This window comes from Scyliorhinus torazame, chromosome 19, assembly GCF_047496885.1.
Source record: "Scyliorhinus torazame isolate Kashiwa2021f chromosome 19, sScyTor2.1, whole genome shotgun sequence".
In the NCBI taxonomy this organism is placed as follows: domain Eukaryota; kingdom Metazoa; phylum Chordata; class Chondrichthyes; order Carcharhiniformes; family Scyliorhinidae; genus Scyliorhinus; species Scyliorhinus torazame.
In genome coordinates, this window is record NC_092725.1 from 39,050,591 (window position 1) to 39,068,684 (window position 18,094).

The 18,094-nt window shown below is 52.1% G+C and overlaps 1 protein-coding gene across 2 annotated transcripts in view; it reads left to right on the forward strand.

The window, feature by feature from the left end:
* kdm5a (lysine demethylase 5A) overlaps window positions 1–18,094 on the forward strand; it is a 408,944-nt gene that overhangs the window by 302,275 nt on the left and 88,575 nt on the right. For both annotated transcript variants that reach the window (XM_072484202.1, XM_072484201.1), the window contains exons 20-21: window positions 5,918–6,060; window positions 17,450–17,625. In XM_072484202.1, the coding sequence (XP_072340303.1) occupies window positions 5,918–6,060; window positions 17,450–17,625 (319 nt within the window). The remainder of the gene's footprint in view (window positions 1–5,917; window positions 6,061–17,449; window positions 17,626–18,094) is intronic.

Consider the following 18,094-nt stretch of genomic DNA (forward strand, 5'->3'; position numbering starts at 1 on the left):
GCCCTCCTCAATCACAGCTGTGATATCATCTCTGACCAGTAATGCAACTCCTCCACCCCTTTTACCTCCCTCTCTATCCCTCCTGAAGCATCTATACCCTAGGATATTTAGTTGCCAGTCTTGCCCTTCCCTCCACCAAGTCTCAGTAATACCAATAACATCATATTCCCAGGCACTAATCCAAGCCCCAAGTTCTTCTGCCTTACCTGCTACACTTCTCGCATTAAAACAAATGCACCTCAGATCTTTGCGTTCATCATCTCTTCCCTGTCTACTCTTCCCCTTAGTCACATTGAGTACCTTACTGGCTTTAGTTGCTGCCTCTTTACTGACCTCTAACTTCCTAATCTGGTTCCCATCCCCCTGCCACATTAGTTTAAAACCTCCTCAACAGTGTTAACAAAAGCACCCCCTAGGACATTGGTTCCAGTCCTGCCCAGGTGTAGACCATCCGCTTTGTAATGGTTCCACTGCCCCCAGAACCGGTTCCAATGTCCCAAAAATCTGAACCCCTCCCTCCTGCACCATCTCTCAAGCCACGTATTCATTCTGACTATTCTTGTATTTCTACTTTGACTGTCTCGTGGCACTGATAGCAATCCTGAGATTACTACCTTTGAGGTCCTACTTTTTAACTTATCTCCTAACTCCCTAAATTCTGATTGTAGGACCTCATCCCGTTTTTTACCTATATCGTTGGTGCCTATATGCACCACGACAACTGGCTGTTCACCCTCCCCCCTTCAGTATGTCCTGTAGCCGATCTGAGACATCCCTGACCCGTGCCCCCGGGAGGCAAGATACCATTCGGGAGTCTCGTTTTCGACCACAGAAACGCCTGTCTACTCCACTTACGATTGAATCCCCTATGACTATAACCCTGCCAGTCTTTTTCCTGCCCTTCTGTGCAGCAGAGCCAGCCACGGTGCCATGAGCCTGGCTACTACTGCCTTCCCCTGGTGAGTCATCTCCCCCAACAGTATCCAAAACAGTATACCTGTTTTGTAGGGAGATGACCGCAGGGGCCACCTGCACTGCCTTCCTGCTCTTTCTCTGCCTTTTGGTCACCCATTCCCTGTCTCCCTCACCAATCCTAATCTGCGGTGTGACCAACTCACTGAACGTACTATCCACAACCTCCTCAGCATCGTGGATGCTCCAAAGTGAGTCCATCCGCAGCTCCAGAGCCGTCATGCGGTCTAAAAGGAGCTGCAGCTGGACACACTTCCTGCACATGAAGGAGTCAGGGGCATCGGCCGTGTCCCTGAACTCCCACACTGAGCACGAGGAGCATATCAGGGGTCTGGATCTCCTGCCATTTTTACACTTTACCTTAACTGATTACAAATATAATATCAAATAATGAATAAGAGAAAGGAATAAATATTTTACTTACCAATCACAATACTTACCAACACACAAAGAGTTAAATTTCTCCCAGCTACTGCTAATTGGAGCACTTTCCTTACCAGCCAATCAGGTCACTGCTTTGCTGTGATGTCACTCTTCAAGGTAAGATTTTAAAGAGGAAAACTTACCTTCCCGACAGACTCTTGGCCACTTCCCCTGCTGAAAATCTGAAGGCCGCTTCTCCGGCAGCTGTGTCCCCGCCGCTCTCCTCGCGCTCTTTTATCCTGTGTCCCCGCCGCTCTCCTCGTGCTCTTTTATCCTGTGTCCCCGCCGCTCTCCTCGCGCTCTTTCACTGTGTCCCCGCCGCTCTCCTCGCGCTCTTTTATCCTGTGTCCCCGCCGCTCTCCTCGCGCTCTTTCACTGTGTCCCCGCCGCTCTCCTCGCGCTCTTTTATCCTGTGTCCCCGCCGCTCTCCTCGCGCTCTTTCACTGTGTCCCCGCCGCTCTCCTCGCGCTCTTTCACTGTGTCCTCGTGCTCTTTTATCCTGGATAAAAGAGGATCGAACGTGGTGCTTTCTCAATGGTGAAAATCTAGAAAAAATGGAGATCCAAAGAGACACAATCAGAAGATGCTGAACCAGCTCAGCTGGTCTGACAGCATCTGTGGAGCGAGACGGGAGCTAACGTTTAGAGTCTAGATGATTCTTTACCAAAGAGACTTGAGGATCAAGTAAATAGATCAGAAAATTATTATGAACTAGTGGAGAAAAAATCTAAATGGCTCATGTAATAGTGGCCTTTATAGCTAGAGGAATAGAATGCAAAGGGGTGGAAGTCATACTCCAGCTATATAAAGAGATTACACAGACCAGGAATGTATTCACTAGAATTCAGAGGGCGGTGGGGTAATTTGATTGAGCTTTTCAAAATATTACGGTACCAGAGATAATTTGCTTTTATATTCTTTTGTGCGTTGCTGGCTAGGCCAGCATTTATTCCCTAATTGTCAGTCAGACGGTGGTGGTGAGCTGTAGATACACACACACTGCTGTTGGGAGGAAGCTCCATAAGACATAGGAGCAGAATTAGGCCACTCAGCCCACCGAGTCTGCTCCGCCATTAAATCATGGCTGGTATTTTTCTCATTCAGGATTTAACTCTTAACAGTGAAGGCACAGCAATATAGTTCAAGTCAGGATGTTGTGTGCCTTGGGGTAGAACTTGCAGGTGGAGGTGTTCCCAAGTATCTGCACACCATCCTTTGAGGTGGGTAGATTGGGAGCAATTAATTCTGCTAGATTGAGAGTGTAGAACCAGTGTGCGTGGTCCAAAAATTCAAGACAAACCTTTCAGGACTGAAATTAGGAAACATTTATTCTTGCGGTAGAATTTCAGAGTTCCTACCACAACAGCAATTGATGCTAAATCAGTTGTTAATTTTAAAACTTGTTACCCAAAGATATTAAGGAAATATAAGTCAAAGTCTCTTGTGGCGTTCGATTGCTAACCAGCCATGATTTCATTGAATAGCGGAACATGCTGGAGGGGCCCATGATCAGGTCTTTGCGGGGTGGGGGGGGTCCTGTTCAGGTCTGTGGGGAGGTGTCACGTTCAAGTCCATGGACTGGAGAGTGGGGGAGTAAGAACCATGTTCAAGTCTAGTGGTTGTGGGGGGTGGGCAATGTTCAGGTTCTGTGAAGGGGGCTGGTGGGAGGACCAGGTTCAGGTCCTCTGGGGAGAGGGGGGGGTTGGGGGCATGCTGCTTTGGGGGTCTATGAGTGGGCAAACCGCTTTGGGGATCTGTGGGAGAAGGTGGGTGCTTTGGGGGTCTGAGGATATTGGGGGTCTGTAGGGGAGGGGAGTCTTGCCACCTTGTGGGATCTTTGAGGGGGGTGGGGTGTGCCAGTTGGGGTTCTGTGGAGGAGGGTAGGGTGCCACGTTGGGGTCTGTGAGGGGGTGGGGTCACGGGGTCTGCGAGGGGGGTGGGGGGGTCACGGGGTCTGTGAGGGGGTTGGGGGTCACGGGGTCTGTGAGGGGAGTGGGGGTGCCACGTTGGGGTTTGTGAGGGGAGTGGGGGTGCCACGTTGGGGTTTGTGAGGGGAGTGGGGGTGCCATGTTGGGGTTTGTGAGGGGAGTGGGGGTGCCATGTTGGGGTTTGTGAGGGGAGTGGGGGGTGCCATGGGATCTGTGTGGGGGTTGGGGGGTCATGGGGTCTGTGAGGGGGGTGGGGGGTCACGAGGTCTGTGGGGGGGTGGGTGTGCCACGTTGGGGTCTGTAAGGGGGGGTGGGGGTGCCAAGTTGGGGTCTGTGAGGGGATGGAGTTGCCACGTTGGGGTCTGTAAGGGGGGGTGGGGGTGCCACGGGGTCTGTAAGGGGGGTGGGGTTGCCACGTTGGGGTCTGTAAGGGGGATGGGGTTGCCACAGGGTCTGTAAGGGGGGTGGGGTTGCTACGTTGAGGCCTGTAAGCGGGGTGGGGGGTCTGTGAGGGGAGTGGGGGTGCCACGTTGGGGTTTGTGAGATGAGTGGGGTGTCATGGGGTCTGTGAGGGGAGTGGGGGTGCCACATTGGGGTTTGTGAGGGGAGTGGGGTGCCATGGGGTCTGTGAGGGGAGTGGGGGGTCACATTGGGGTCTGTGAGGGGGTTGGGGGTGCCACGTTGGGGTCTGTGTGGGGGTTGGGGGTGCCACGTTGTGGTTTGTGAGGGGAGTGGGGGTGCCACGTTGGGGTCTGTAAGGGGGGTGGGGTTGCCACGTTGGGGTCTGTAAGGGGGGTGGGGTTGCCACAGGGTCTGTAAGGGGGGTGGGGTTGCCACGTTGAGGCCTGTAAGGGGGGTGGGGGGTCTGTGAGGGGAGTGGGGGTGACATGTTGGGGTTTGTGAGGGGAGTGGGGTGCCATGGGGTCTGTGAGGGGAGTGGGGGGGGTCACATTGGGGTCTGTGAGGGGGTTGGGGGTGCCACGTTGGGGTCTGTGTGGGGGTTGGGGGTGCCACGTTGTGGTTTGTGAGGGGAGTAGGGGTGCCACGTTGGGGGTCTGTAGGGGGGATCACGGGGTCTGTGAGGGGGGTGGGTTGCCACGGTGGGGTCTGTAACGGGGGTGGGGGTGCCACGTTGGGGTCTGTGAGGGGGTGGGGGTGCCACGTTGGGGTCTGTGAGGGGGTGGGGGTGCCACGTTGGGGTCTATGAGGGGGTGGGGGTGCCACGTTGGGGTCTGTGAGGGGGTGGGTGTGCCACGTTGGGGTCTGTGAGGGGGTGGGGATGCCACGGTGGGGTCTGTAAGGGGGGGTGGCGATGCCACGTTTGGGTCTGTGAGGGGATAGGATTGCCACGTTGGGGTCTGTAAGGGGGGTGGGGTTGCCACGGGGTCTGTAAGGGGGTGGGGTTGCCACGGGGTCTGTAAGGGGGGTGCCATGCTGAGGTCTGTAAGGGGGGTGGGGGGGTCACGTTGGGGGTCTGTGAGGGGGTGGGGGGGTAACGGTGGGGGTCATTAAGGGGGGTGGGGGTGCCACGGTGGGGTCTGTAAGGGGGGTGAGGGTGCCACGTTGGGGTCTGTAAGGGGGGTGGGGTTGCCACGTTGAGGCCTGTAAGGGGGGTGGGGGTCACGTTGGGGTCTGTGAGGGGGTGGGATTGCCACGGTGGGGTCTGTAAGGGGGGTGAGGGTGCCACGTTGGGGTCTATAAGGGGGGTGAGGGTGCCACGTTGGGGGCTATAAGGGGGGTGGGGGTGCCACGTTGGGGTCTGTAAGGGGGGTGGTGGTCATGTTGGGGTCTGTGAGGGGGTGGGGGGTCACGTTGGGGTCTGTAAGGGGGGTGGGGGGCCACGTTGGGGTCTGTGAGGGGGGTGGGGGTGCCACGTTGGGGTCTGTAAGGGGGTTGGGGGTCACGTTGGGGTCTGTGAGGGGGTGGGGGGTCACGGTGGGGTCTGTAAGGGGGTGGGAGTCACGTTGGGGTCTGTGAGTGGGTGGGGGTGCCACGTTGGGGTCTGTAAGGGGGGTGGGGGTCACGTTGGGGTCTGTGAGGGGGTGGGGGTGCCACGCTGGGGTCTGTAAGGGGGGTGGGGGTCACGTTGGGGTCTGTGAGGGGCTGGGGGGTCACGGTGGGGTCTGTAAGGGGGGTGGGGGTCACGTTGGGGTCTGTGAGGGGGTGGGGGTGCCACGCTGGGGTCTGTAAGGGGGGTGGGGGTCACGTTGGGGTCTGTGAGGGGGTGGGGGTGCCACGTTGGGGTCTGTAAGGGGGGTGGGGGTCACGTTGGGGTCTGTGAGGGGGTGGGGGTGCCACGTTGGGGTCTGTAAGGGGGGTGGGGGTCACGTTGGGGTCTGTGAGGGGGTGGGGGTGCCACGCTGGGGTCTGTAAGGGGGGTGGGGGTCACGTTGGGGTCTGTGAGGGGGTGGGGGGTCACGGTGGGGTCTGTAAGGGGGGTGGGGGTCATGTTGGGGCCTGTGAGCGGCGGCCTCATTTGCCTTGGTGAACAAGTTGGGTTTGAGAAAGTGTCAGGTTGTGGTTTTGAGTTTGTGTTTGAGAGTCGGTTTTTTTGGTTGAAGCTGACAGTGGTACTGTTTATATTTTCTTTGCAGGCCGAGGCATGGGATGGCAACTCTGGATGGTATTGTAAATGAGGCAAAGAATATTCCTGCATATTTGCCTAATGTGCTGGTTCTTAAGGAAGCTCTGCAGAAAGCCAAAGACTGGATGGCCAAAGTGGAAGCTATTCAGGCAGGTTTGAGGCATTTGAACTGTTCAGTAAGTAGTGGAAAGTGATAAATTCAGGTCGATAAACTTTCACTACTTTGTAAAGATTGTCACATCTCCCATTTTCTGGTCGAACCAAAAATGCATGTCGGTGAATGCAGATTGTAGAAAGGTCCCCAGCAATCTTTCTCGTGACACTGAACAAGCCCAGTGACTGAGTTTGGTCTGCTTCTCCCTGCCACTTCCCACACCCCTAACCGTACCTTTTGACAAATTACTTGTTATTTATTTGCTGCTTGCCATTTAATTATCCAGGCTTGTTAGGGAAACCAATTAATAACTTATATTGCACCAGCAAAGTGAAAGATGCAGCAATTTTCTTGGTGGAATGAAACCTGACATAAAATCAGAAAAAGTTAGAAATACTCAGCAGGTCTGGCAGCATCTGTGGAGAGAGAAACTGAGTTCATGTTTCAGATCAAGGACCCTGCTTCAAATCATCAATCCAGGACAGAACTGGGTCTAGATGGGTGATCTGTTTTACTGATTTGAAATCTTGAACTCTGAGCCCTTGTCGGGAACATTACTGAAGTTTGATAATATCTGATCCCTCTTGCTCCACGCAATGACTGGGACCCAGTGGACAGGTAGCACAGTGGTTAGCACCATTGCTTCACAGCTCCAGGGTCCCAGGTTCGATTCCCGGCTTGGGTCACTGTCTGTGCGTAGTCTGCACGTTCTCTCTGTCTCTGCGTGGGTTTCCTCCGGGTGCTCCGGTTTCCTCCCACAAGTCCCGAAAGACGTGCTGTTAGGTGAATTGGACACTCTGAATTCTCCCTCTGTGTACCCGAACAGGTTCTGGAATGTGGCGACTCGGGGATTTTCACAGTAACTTCATTGCAGTGTTCATGTAACCCTACTTGTGACAATAATGATTGTTAAAAGGTCAATTCCATCCACTGCTTGCACTCAATATTAAACCCAGTCACCTCCATCTTCCTTTCTCTCCCTCAGTGCCTGACCCTTGAAGCTGGATTTTCCCACCGGCTTCAGGACCCCAATGTTGGGATCAAATGAGGATCCCAATCCCCCACTTTCTGGCTGACTGATGGAGCAATCTTACATACGTACAAACATATGAATTAGGAGCAGGAGTGGGGCACTCGCACTCTCGAGCCTGCTCCGCCATTGAATAAGATCATGGCTGATCTGAGACCTCAGCCCCACATTGCTGCTTACCCACAATAAACTTTCACCCCCTTGTTAACCAAGAGTCTATCTAGCCCTGCCGTTAGATATTCAAATTCTGACTTCCGGGTGCGGCGATGACCAGCTGAGTCGCACGTTTCGGCAGCTCCCGGTGGAACGGACTTTTGGGCTCTTAATAAGAGCCCCAACGGCAATTTTAACGGCTAAAAGTACTGTGCGGTGAACCAGAAGGGAATCCCCCCTGGATACGGATGGAAAAAGGAGAGGAAGGTGGCCGGATTGCGGTGGATCCTTTAGAGCAGCGGCAAGGAAGGCAAGCAAAAACCAAGATGGCGTCGGAAGGTGGCAGTTTAATATGGGGCCCTGAACAACAAGAGTTCTTGAAACGCTGCGTGGAAGAACTCAAAAAGGAATTGAAGAAGGAGCTGTTGGCCCCGATATTACAGGCGATCGAAGGGCTAAAGGAGGAGCAAAAGACCCAGGAGCGGGAGCTTCGGGTCGTGAAGGCAAAGGCTGCCGAGAATGAGGACGACATACAGGGCCTGGTGGTGAAGACGGAGATGCACGAGGCACACCATAAACGATGTGTGGAAAGGCTGGAGGCGCTGGAGAACAACGCGAGGAGGAACAACCTAAGGATTCTTGGTCTTTCTGAAGGTGCGGAGGGAGTGGACGTCGGGGCATATGTGAGCACGATGCTGCACTCGTTAATGGGAGCGGAGGCCCCGGCGGGTCCGCTGGAGGTGGAGGGAGCATACCGAGTGATGGCGCGAGGACCGAGAGCAGGAAAAATTCCTAGAGCCATAGTGGTGAGATTCCTCCGTTTTAAGGACAGAGAGATGGTCCTTAGATGGGCAAAGAAAACTCGGAGCAGTAAGTGGGAGAACGCGGTGATCCGCGTATACCAAGACTGGAGTGCGGAGGTGGCGAGAAGGAGGGCGAGCTTTAATCGGGCCAAGTCGGTGCTTCACAAAAAGAAGATAAAATTCGGAATGCTGCAGCCGGCAAGACTGTGGGTCACATATCAAGGGAGGCACCACTACTTTTAGACGGCGGATGAGGCGTGGACTTTTATCGTGGAAGAAAAATTGGAATGAGCGGGTTATTTAAAAAAAGAACGTTTGAAACAAAGTTGGGGGGCGAAGAGGGGGGAAAGAGGAGTTTTATGTTATTAATCCTGCGATGTGGTAACTTTTCTCTCTTCCACAGGTGGTGGGGAGAGGAAAGGAGGTGGAAGAGATGGGGCGTTGGCCATTGGGGGCGGGGCCAAGGGGGAAGCGCGGGCTCGGCTCCCGCGCTATGATAATCATGGTGGGAATAGGGAAGCAGGAAGGAGGGGGCGTCGCACGGTGCGAGCCGAGGTCACGGGGGGAAGCCGAGGTCGGCCAGAGTTTGCTGACTTCTGGGAGCAACATGGGGGGTGGAACTACGCTAGTGGGGGATCTAGCGGGGGGGGTGGGAGGGGGGAATTATTGGGCTGCTGCTGCTGGGGAGAGGGGGGAGGTGGGATGGGCGGGGGGCACCGTCTGGGGGGGACACAGCTGCGTGGGAACCGGGTGAGGAGCTGGAAAAAGGGGATGGCTAATCGACAAGGGGGGGGGGGTAAAAAGCCCCCAACCCGGCTGATCACGTGGAACGTGAGAGGGCTGAACGGGCCGATAAAGAGGGCACGGGTACTCGCACACCTTAAGAAACTTAAGGCAGATGTGGTAATGTTACAGGAAACGCACTTGAAACTGATAGACCAGGTTAGGCTACGCAAAGGTTGGGTGGGGCAGATGTTCCATTCGGGGCTAGATGCGAAAAACAGGGGGGTGGCTATATTAGTGGGGAAGCGGGTAATGTTTGAGGCAAAGACTATAGTGGCGGATAGCGGGGGCAGATACGTGATGGTGAGTGGCAAACTACAGGGGGAGACGGTGGTTTTGGTAAACGTATATGCCCCGAACTGGGATGATGCCAATTTTATGAGGCGTATGCTAGGACGCATCCCTTACCTAGAGGTGGGAAAGTTGGTAATGGGGGGAGATTTCAATACGGTGTTGGAACCAGGGCTGGACAGGTCGAGGTCCAGGACTGAAAGGAGGCCGGCAGCAGCCAAGGTGCTTAAAGATTTTATGGAGCAGATGGGAGGAGTAGACCCGTGGAGATTTAGCAGACCTAGGAGTAAGGAGTTTTCGTTTTTCTCCTATGTCCACAAAGTCTATTCGCGAATAGACTGTTTTGGGAAGGGCGTTGATCCCGAAGGTGAGGGGAACGGAGTATACGGCTATAGCCATTTCGGATCACGCTCCACATTGGGTGGACTTGGAGATAGGGGAGGAAACAGAAGGGCGCCCACCCTGGAGAATGGACATGGGACTAATGGCAGATGAGGGGGGGTGTCTAAGGGTGAGGGGGTGCATTGAAAATACTTGGAACTCAATGATAATGGGGAGGTCCAGGTGGGAGTGGTCTGGGAGGCGCTGAAGGCAGTGGTTAGAGGGGAGCTGATATCAATAAGGGCACATAAAGGAAAGCAGGAGAGTAGGGAACGGGAGCGGTTGCTGCAAGAACTTCTGAGGGTGGACAGGCAATATGCGGAGGCACCGGAGGAGGGACTGTACAGGGAAAGGCAAAGGCTACACGTAGAATTTGACTTGCTGACAACGGGTACTGCAGAGGCACAGTGGAGGAAGGCACAGGGTGTACAGTACGAATATGGGGAGTAGGCGAGCCGGTTGCTGGCCCACCAATTGAGGAAGAGGGGAGCAGCGAGGGAAATAGGGGGAGTGAGGGATGAGGAGGGAGAGATGGAGCGGGGAGCGGAGAGAGTGCATGGAGTGTTCAAGACGTTTTATAAAAAATTATACGAAGCTCAACCTCCGGATGGGAGGGAGAGAATGATGGGCTTTATGGACCGGCTGGAATTTCCCAAGGTGGAGGAGCAGGAAAGGGTGGGACTGGGAGCACAGATTGAAATAGAGGAAGTAGTGAAAGGAATTAGGAGCATGCAGGCGAGGAAGGCTCCGGGACCGGATGGATTCCCAGTTGAATTTTACAGGAAATATGTGGACTTGCTCGCCCCGCTACTGATGAGGACCTTTAATGAGGCAAAGGAAAGGGGACAGCTGCCCCCGACTATGTCTGAGGCAACGATATCGCTTCTCCTAAAGAAGGAAAAGGATCCGCTGCAATGCGGGTCCTCTCGACCTATTTCCCTCCTAAATGTAAACGCTAAGATTCTGGCCAAGGTAATGGCAATGAGGATAGAGGATTGTGTCCCGAGGGTGGTCCATGAGGACCAAACCGGGTTTGTGAAGGGGAGACAGCTGAATACGAATATACGGAGGCTGCTAGGGGTAATGATGATGCCCCCACCAGAGGGGGAAGCGGAGATAGTGGTGGCGATGGATGCCGAGAAAGCATTTGATAGAGTGGAGTGGGATTATTTGTGGGAGGTGCTGAGGAGATTTGGTTTTGGAGATTAGTATGTTGGATGGGTGCAGCTGTTGTATAGGGCCCCAGTGGCGAGTGTGGTCACGAATGGACGGGGATCTGCATACTTTCGGCTCCATAGAGGGACAAGGCAGGGATGCCCTCTGTCCCCATCACTGTTTGCACTGGCGATTGAGCCCCTGGCAATAGCATTGAGGGGTTCCAAGAAGTGGAGGGGAATACTTAGAGGAGGAGAAGAACACCGGGTATCTCTGTATGCGGATGATTTGTTGTTATATGTAGCGGACCCGGCAGAGGGGATGCCAGAGATAATGCGGACACTTCGGGAGTTTGGAGAATTCTCAGGATATAAACTGAACATGGGGAAAAGTGAGTTGTTTGTGCTGCATCCAGAGGAGCAGAGCAGAGAAATAGAGGACTTTCCGCTGAGAAAGGTAACAAGGGACTTTCGTTACTTGGGGATCCAGATAGCTAAGAATTGGGGTACATTGCATAGGTTAAATTTAACGCGATTGGTGGAACAAATGGAGGAGGACTTCAAAAGATGGGACATGGTATCCCTGTCACTGGCAGGGAGGGTGCAGGCGGTTAAAATGGTAGTCCTCCCGAGATTCCTCTTTGTGTTTCAGTGCCTCCCGGTGGTGATCACGAAGGCTTTTTTCAAAAGGATCGAAAAGCGCATCATGGGTTTTGTGTGGGCCGGGAAGACCCCGAGAGTGAGGAAGGGATTCTTACAGCGTAGCAGGGATCGGGGGGGGCTGGCACTACTGAGCCTAAGTGAGTACTACTGGGCCGCCAATATCTCAATGGTGAGTAAGTGGATAGGAGAAGAGGAGGGAGCGCCGTGGAAGAGATTGGAGAGGGCGTCCTGTTGGGGGACTAGCCTACAAGCTATGGTGACTGCCCCATTGCCGTTCTCACCGAAGAAATACACCACAAGCCCGGTGGTGGTGGCGACTTTGAAAATTTGGGGACAGTGGAGACGGCATAGGGGAAAGATTGGAGCCTTGGTGGGGTCCCCGATAAGAAATGACCACAGGTTTGCCCCGGGGAGAATGGATGGGGGATTTGGAATATGGCAAAGAGCAGGAGTAACACAACTGCAAGATCTGTTTGTAGATGGGAAGTTTGCAAGTCTGGGAGCGCTGACCGAGAAATATGGGTTGCCCCAAGGGAATGCATTCCGATATATGCAACTGAGGGCTTTTGCGAGGCAGCAGGTGAGGGAATTCCCGCAGCTCCCGACGCATGAGGTGCAGGACAGAGTAATCTCAAAGACATGGGTGGGGGACGGTAAGGTGTCAGATATATATAGGGAAATGAGGGACGAGGGGGAGATTATGGTAGATGAGCTGAAAGGGAAATGGGAAGAAGAGCTGGGGGGGGAGATTGAGGAGGGGCTGTGGGCGGATGACCTAAGTAGGGTAAACTCATAGTCCTCGTGTGCCAGGCTAAGCCTGATTCAATTTAAGGTGTTACACAGGGCGCATATGACTGGAGCACGGCTCAGTAAATTTTTGGGGGTAGAGGATAGGTGTGCGAGATGCTCGAGAAGCCCAGCGAATCACACCCACATGTTCTGGTCATGTCCGGCACTACAGGGGTTCTGGGTGGGGGGTGACAAAGGTGCTTTCGAAAGTAGTGGGGGTCCAGGTCGAACCAAGCTGGGGGTTGGCTATATTTGGGGTTGCACAAGAGCCGGGAGTGCAGGAGGCGAGAGAGGCCGATGTTTTGGCCTTTGCGTCCCTAGTAGCCCGGCGCAGGATACTGTTGATGTGGAAGGAAGCCAAGCCCCCGGGGGTGGAGACCTGGATAAATGACATGGCACGGTTTATAAAGCTGGAACGGATTAAGTTTGTCCTAAGGGTATCGGCTCAAGGGTTCACCAGGCGGTGGCAACCGTTCGTCAAATACCTCACAGAAAGATAGAGGGAATGGAAAAGAAGAAGGCAGCAGCAGCAGCCCGGGGGAGAGGGGGGGGGAGGGGGAGGGGGAGGGGGGGGGGAGGGGGAGGGGGAGAGGGGGGGGGAGGGGGAGGGGGAGAGGGGGGGGGAGAGGGGGGGGAGGGGGAGGGGGAGAGGGGGGGGAGGGGGAGGGGGAGAGGGGGGGGAGGGGGAGGGGGGGGGGAGGGGGAGAGGGGGGGGGAGGGGGAGGGGGGGGGAGGGGGAGAGGGGGGAGAGGGGGGGAGGGGGAGAGGGGGAGGGGGGAGGGAGGGGAGGGGGGAGGGAGGGGGGGGGAGGGGGGAGGGGGAGGAACCAGAAGGAGTCTCAGGGTTATTAATATATATGTATAATATGTATAGGTGGTTGCTATAAATAATTGTATATTGGACTGTTAAATCATATTTTTGGAGAGTGTTTATCTGAGACAAGGCAGTTGCCATTTAGTTTTAGTTTTCGTTTTTGTTATATATTATTTATTCTTTGTTTATAAAACAGGTCATTGTTACTTATACTGTTATATTATTGTGTGAAGTATACACAATGTACTGTGATGGTTGACCAAAAATTTTCAATAAAATATTTTTTTAAAAAGATATTCAAATTCTCTGCTTCCACCGCCTTTTGACCCTTCAAGGAAACAATTACGCCTCATCGTTGAATATATTTAAGGCTAGGATAGATACATTTTTTGTGTCTTGTAATTAAGTGCTGAGTGCAGCACAATGGTTAGCTCTGTCGCTTCACAGCTCCAGGGTCCCAGGATCGATTCCCGGCTTGGGTCACTGTCTGTGCGGAGTCTGTACGTTCTCCCGGTGTCTGCGTGGGTTTCCTCCGGGTGCCCCGGTTTCCTCCCACAAGTCCCAACAGACGTGCTGTTCGGTGAATTGGACGTTCTGAATTCTCCCTCTGTGAACCTGAACAGGCGCTGGAGTGTGGCGACTGGAGGATTTTCACAGTAACTTAATTGCAGAGTTATTAATGTAAGCCTACTTGTGACAATAAAGATTATTTTTTAAAAAAAGATTTGGAAGCAGTTGGGAAAATGGTGTTAAAGCCCAAGATCAACCATGATCATATGGAATCGTGGTTGCAGGTTTGATGGAGCTTTGGTCTATTCCTGCTCCTGTTTCTTGTTCAGATGTGATGGAGGGTGAAATAGTCAATAATTTCAAAAGAAATTGGATGAACACGGTACTCTGGTTGCGGCACGTAGGTGGAGATCGTATCCTTAGTGACTCCTGCCAGAATTGTCTTTTTTGGCCTTTTTAGCCCTGTTTTTGGTGAAGATTTGTCCATGAGGAACTGTGGGAAGGTTTAGAGCATTAATAGAATGTCGAAAAGACATTCAGACACAGGGTGAAAGGCAGTGAGTGAACTTCTGCTGCTGAGCGTGGTGAGGGGTGCAGCAGGAGGAAAGATGGCAGGAGGTAGCCCGTCGGGTTGGTCCACGCCCATCACAGTGGAGAAGATGACTAAAGTGATAGCGAGAGTTTGAACAGCTGTTTTCGAAGCATTTCGAAAGGCATCAAATGGCCATCATGGCCTCGCTTGAGGTGTGGGTGGGCGAGATCCTTGCCCCAGTGAGAGAGGAGGTGATGAGAACTTCGACGACGGTGTGGGAGCAGGAGGAGAAAATGAAGGGGATGGAACTAGTTCACCTCGGTGGATGAGAAGCTGCAGAAGGTGGCAGGGATCAACAGAAGGCTGAGGACCAAGATAGAAGACCTGGAGAACAGGTCACAAAGGCATAACCTGAGGATCGTGGGTGTGCCCTTTTGAACGCCGTTAATGTATCTGCTTCCACAACCTCCCCTGTAGCACGACTTGCCAGTTTTTATATTCAATGCCCCGTCCAATGAAGGCAAGCATTCCTTTGCTTTCTTGACTACCTTGTCCACTTGTGTTGCCACTTTCAAAGATCTGTGGACCTGCACACCCAGATCTCTCTGACTTGCTATATTCCTAAGAGTTTTGCCATTTACTGTATATTTCCCCTCTGTCAGAACTCCCAAAATACAGTACCTCACATTGTCCAGATTAAACTCCATTTGCCATTTCTTGCTGAAGTCTCCAACCTATCTATGTCCTGCTGTATCTTCTGACAATCCTCATCACTATCTGCCACTCCCCAACCTTGGTGTCATGCGCGAATTTACTAATCAGACCAGCTACATTTTACTCCAAATTGTTTATGTACACCACAAACAACAGAGGCCCCAGCACAGACCTGTGAAACACCACTAGTCACAACCTTCCATTCAGAAAAACACCCTTCTACTGCTACCCTTTGCCCTCTGTGACCGAGCCAGTTCTGTATCCAGCTTACCACCACACCTCTGATCCCGTGTGACTTCATCTTTTGTACCAGTCTGCCATGAGGTACCTTGTAAAAGGCTTTACTGAAGTCCATGTAAACAACATTCACCGCCCTCCCCTCATCAATCATCTTTGTCACCTCCTGAAAAAAGTCGATCAAGTTAGTGAGGCACGGTCTCCCCTTCACAAATCCATGCTGTCTAGCGCTAATGAGTCCATTTGTTTTCAAATGGGTATAAATCCTGTCCCTGAGAATTCTCTCTCAGCTTGAACAGTTTCCACGTCGCTGACGTCTCCTGGACATCTCTTGTCAGGACACGGTCACCAACTCAGATGTTGCAGCATGCTAATCAGCGTAATTGCTGAGCCAACAACATTTGCACTGGCTTGGCCATAACCATCAGATAGATGATGACCACATACCTAAAGGCCACCTGAAAGGTAAACTGGCAACTGGGTCACAGCGTCCTGGGCATCCATTACTCCCGGACAGCCATACTTCCACTAAAAGGACACCTGTAAGTGAGAATCATAGAATCTACAGTGCAGAAGGAGGCCATTCGGCCCATCGAGTCTGCACCGGCCCTTACAAAGAGCACCTAATCAAGCCCACGTATCTACCCTGTCCCAGTAACCCCCACTTAACCTTTTTGGACACTAAGGGCAATTTAGCATGGCCAATCCACCTAACCTGCACGTCTTTGGACTGTGGGAGGAAACCCACGCAGACACGGGGAGAACGTGCAGACTCCACAGTGACCCAGCCGGGAATCGAACCTGGGACCCTGGAACTGTGAAGCAATTGTGCTAACCACTATGCTACCTTGCTGCCCCTAGAAATTAAGATGATGGATATTTACACTGACAACTAGGAAACAGTCACTTATTGTAGTAACCTCTGAAGACTAATTCTTTGGAAATACATTAGGAGAGGCAAGGAGAAATGAAAAGCTCAGCTGGCTGAGAAGTGGGCCCAGAGAAAACCAGGTCAGTGAACCTTGTCAGCCCACTGTCTTCCTCTGAGCAAATGCGGCAGACACTTCCATGACAGAGTGGAGCTGCTGGACCACCCCAGGCGATGCTCAACGCGAGAGTTGACCACCATGGCCCAAACCATCATCGACTGAGATGGAAGACTGCCTTATTATTGTTGGATTTTGGTGGCAGGGGTTGTGGAGAGAAAAGGGCTATAACTGGATGACAGTAAATGGAAATGCTGGAAAGGGGTGAAGGAAAATTAAGACTTTGGCCTGAAGCAGCAGCTGAAATGCACACCCAAAAGGCACAAAAGGATCACTGTTCTTGGCAAAGATAAGGGGTGAGCTATCATGGTTGTGAACAGAGCTCTGAGAAAAGAGTGCACTGACTGTGGTGATATGCATCACTGTAAATATACAAGGGGTTAATGCAAATACACTAAGACTCGATAAACACTAGAGGGAGCACCAGAGACATCATGACACACAGACATTCAACCAATAGGTGAGTAAGATAGGACACAACCAATGGGCATTCAAGACACATCCAGACGTGACACTCCCACGGGGGCATTACACCAACCCATATAAAAGGACACAGCACACGTGCTCAGTCTCTTTCCAGTGGAGACGCTTAGTGAGTACAGACAGGGTTGATTGAAACACATCATTCACCACATGGATTGTAGCAGACTGGTTAGTTAGTCTGAGTAGCTATAGCAGGATTAACAGTCGAGTCGAATCTAAGTAGGAGAATTGTTAATAGTTTAATAAACGTGTTGAAGATATCTCCAAGTCTGAACCTTCCTTTGTCAGAGTGTACATCAAGGAAGCAGCTTATGCTACGTCAAGAGCATAACACAACACTGACCTGGTTGAATGGCCTCCTGTGCCGTGTAACTTCCTGTTTCTATGTAAGAGTCCAAGGCTTCCAAGTGGCACAGCGGTGCAGTGGTTTGCACTGCTACCTCACGGCTCCGAGGTCCCAGGTTTGATCCCAGCCCCGGGTCACTGCCCGTGTGGAGTTTGCACATTCTCCCCGTGTCTGTGTTCGTCTCACTACCACAACCCAAAGATGTGCAGGTAGGTGGATTAGCCACGCTGAATTTCCCCTTGGAAAAACAAAGAATCTGGAGCTTACGTTTGAAACCTCTTGCAATATATGTATCTGAAAATGTTGGTGAACAAAACACACAATTCTGAAAGTCACTGTTTAATGCAAGACCCATAACAGGATATATTTTCTATTCTGTATTTGCATTTTGAGGTACTGTATGTGATTTCTGTAGGTTGTATGCTTGCCTGTCAGTATTAAGCAAGGGGACAAGAGATAGCTCCAAGCTTGCAGCAGGTCTGTGATTCAGTTTCCCCTTGTCCTTAATGGAGGCCCAAGTTGGCCTCCTCAAAAGGGTATTTTTGCCATTTTTGGGTACCTCTCCAGTTACATTTATTTCTTGTCATCTTGTTATGTAAGTAGGGAAACAGTCTTTTGAAATGTCACCTTACTGTTTTATTTTTTTCTGCGAATAGAAAGGATCTTACAATGCCTATCTGGATCAGCTCGAAAGTCTGCTCGCACGAGGACGTCCAATCCCAGTACGGCTTGATCCCCTTCCACAAGTGGAATCCCAAGTGACAGCTGCTCGGGCCTGGAGAGAACGCACTGCCAGAACCTTCCTGAAGAAAAACTCAACATATACATTGTTACAAGTAAGTCTTTAGAAAATCATCCCCCCCTGGGGGGGATGTCAGACTTATTTAGAAAAGACTGCTGATTGTTAAATGAAAGGAAGGCTGAGGTATCCATAACAACAGTTTGTGCTCACACTGTTCCTAAAGCAGAATGAGAGGGTGACAGAGGTGAAATGCCATTCACTAGGCTACAGTCAGAAGATCAAAGAGACCAGTTCAGCCCAAGGTGCAAAAAATTGGCTAGATTGACTTGGCCAAAACAACAGAACAATTTGTCAATCGTGCTATTTTGAAATCCGTCTTTAATGTATAGGAAACCAATATGGGATGGTGAGGACTAACAAGTAGAATGTAGATTGAAACTCTGCTTCATTTGGAGGCTCAAAGACATTTGGGAAGTTGAGCTTAGTTATGACGAATGTGGGTGGCAGTGGGGATCGTGACAGCACTGTTGCCTCACAGCGGCAGAGACCTGGGTTCGATTCCG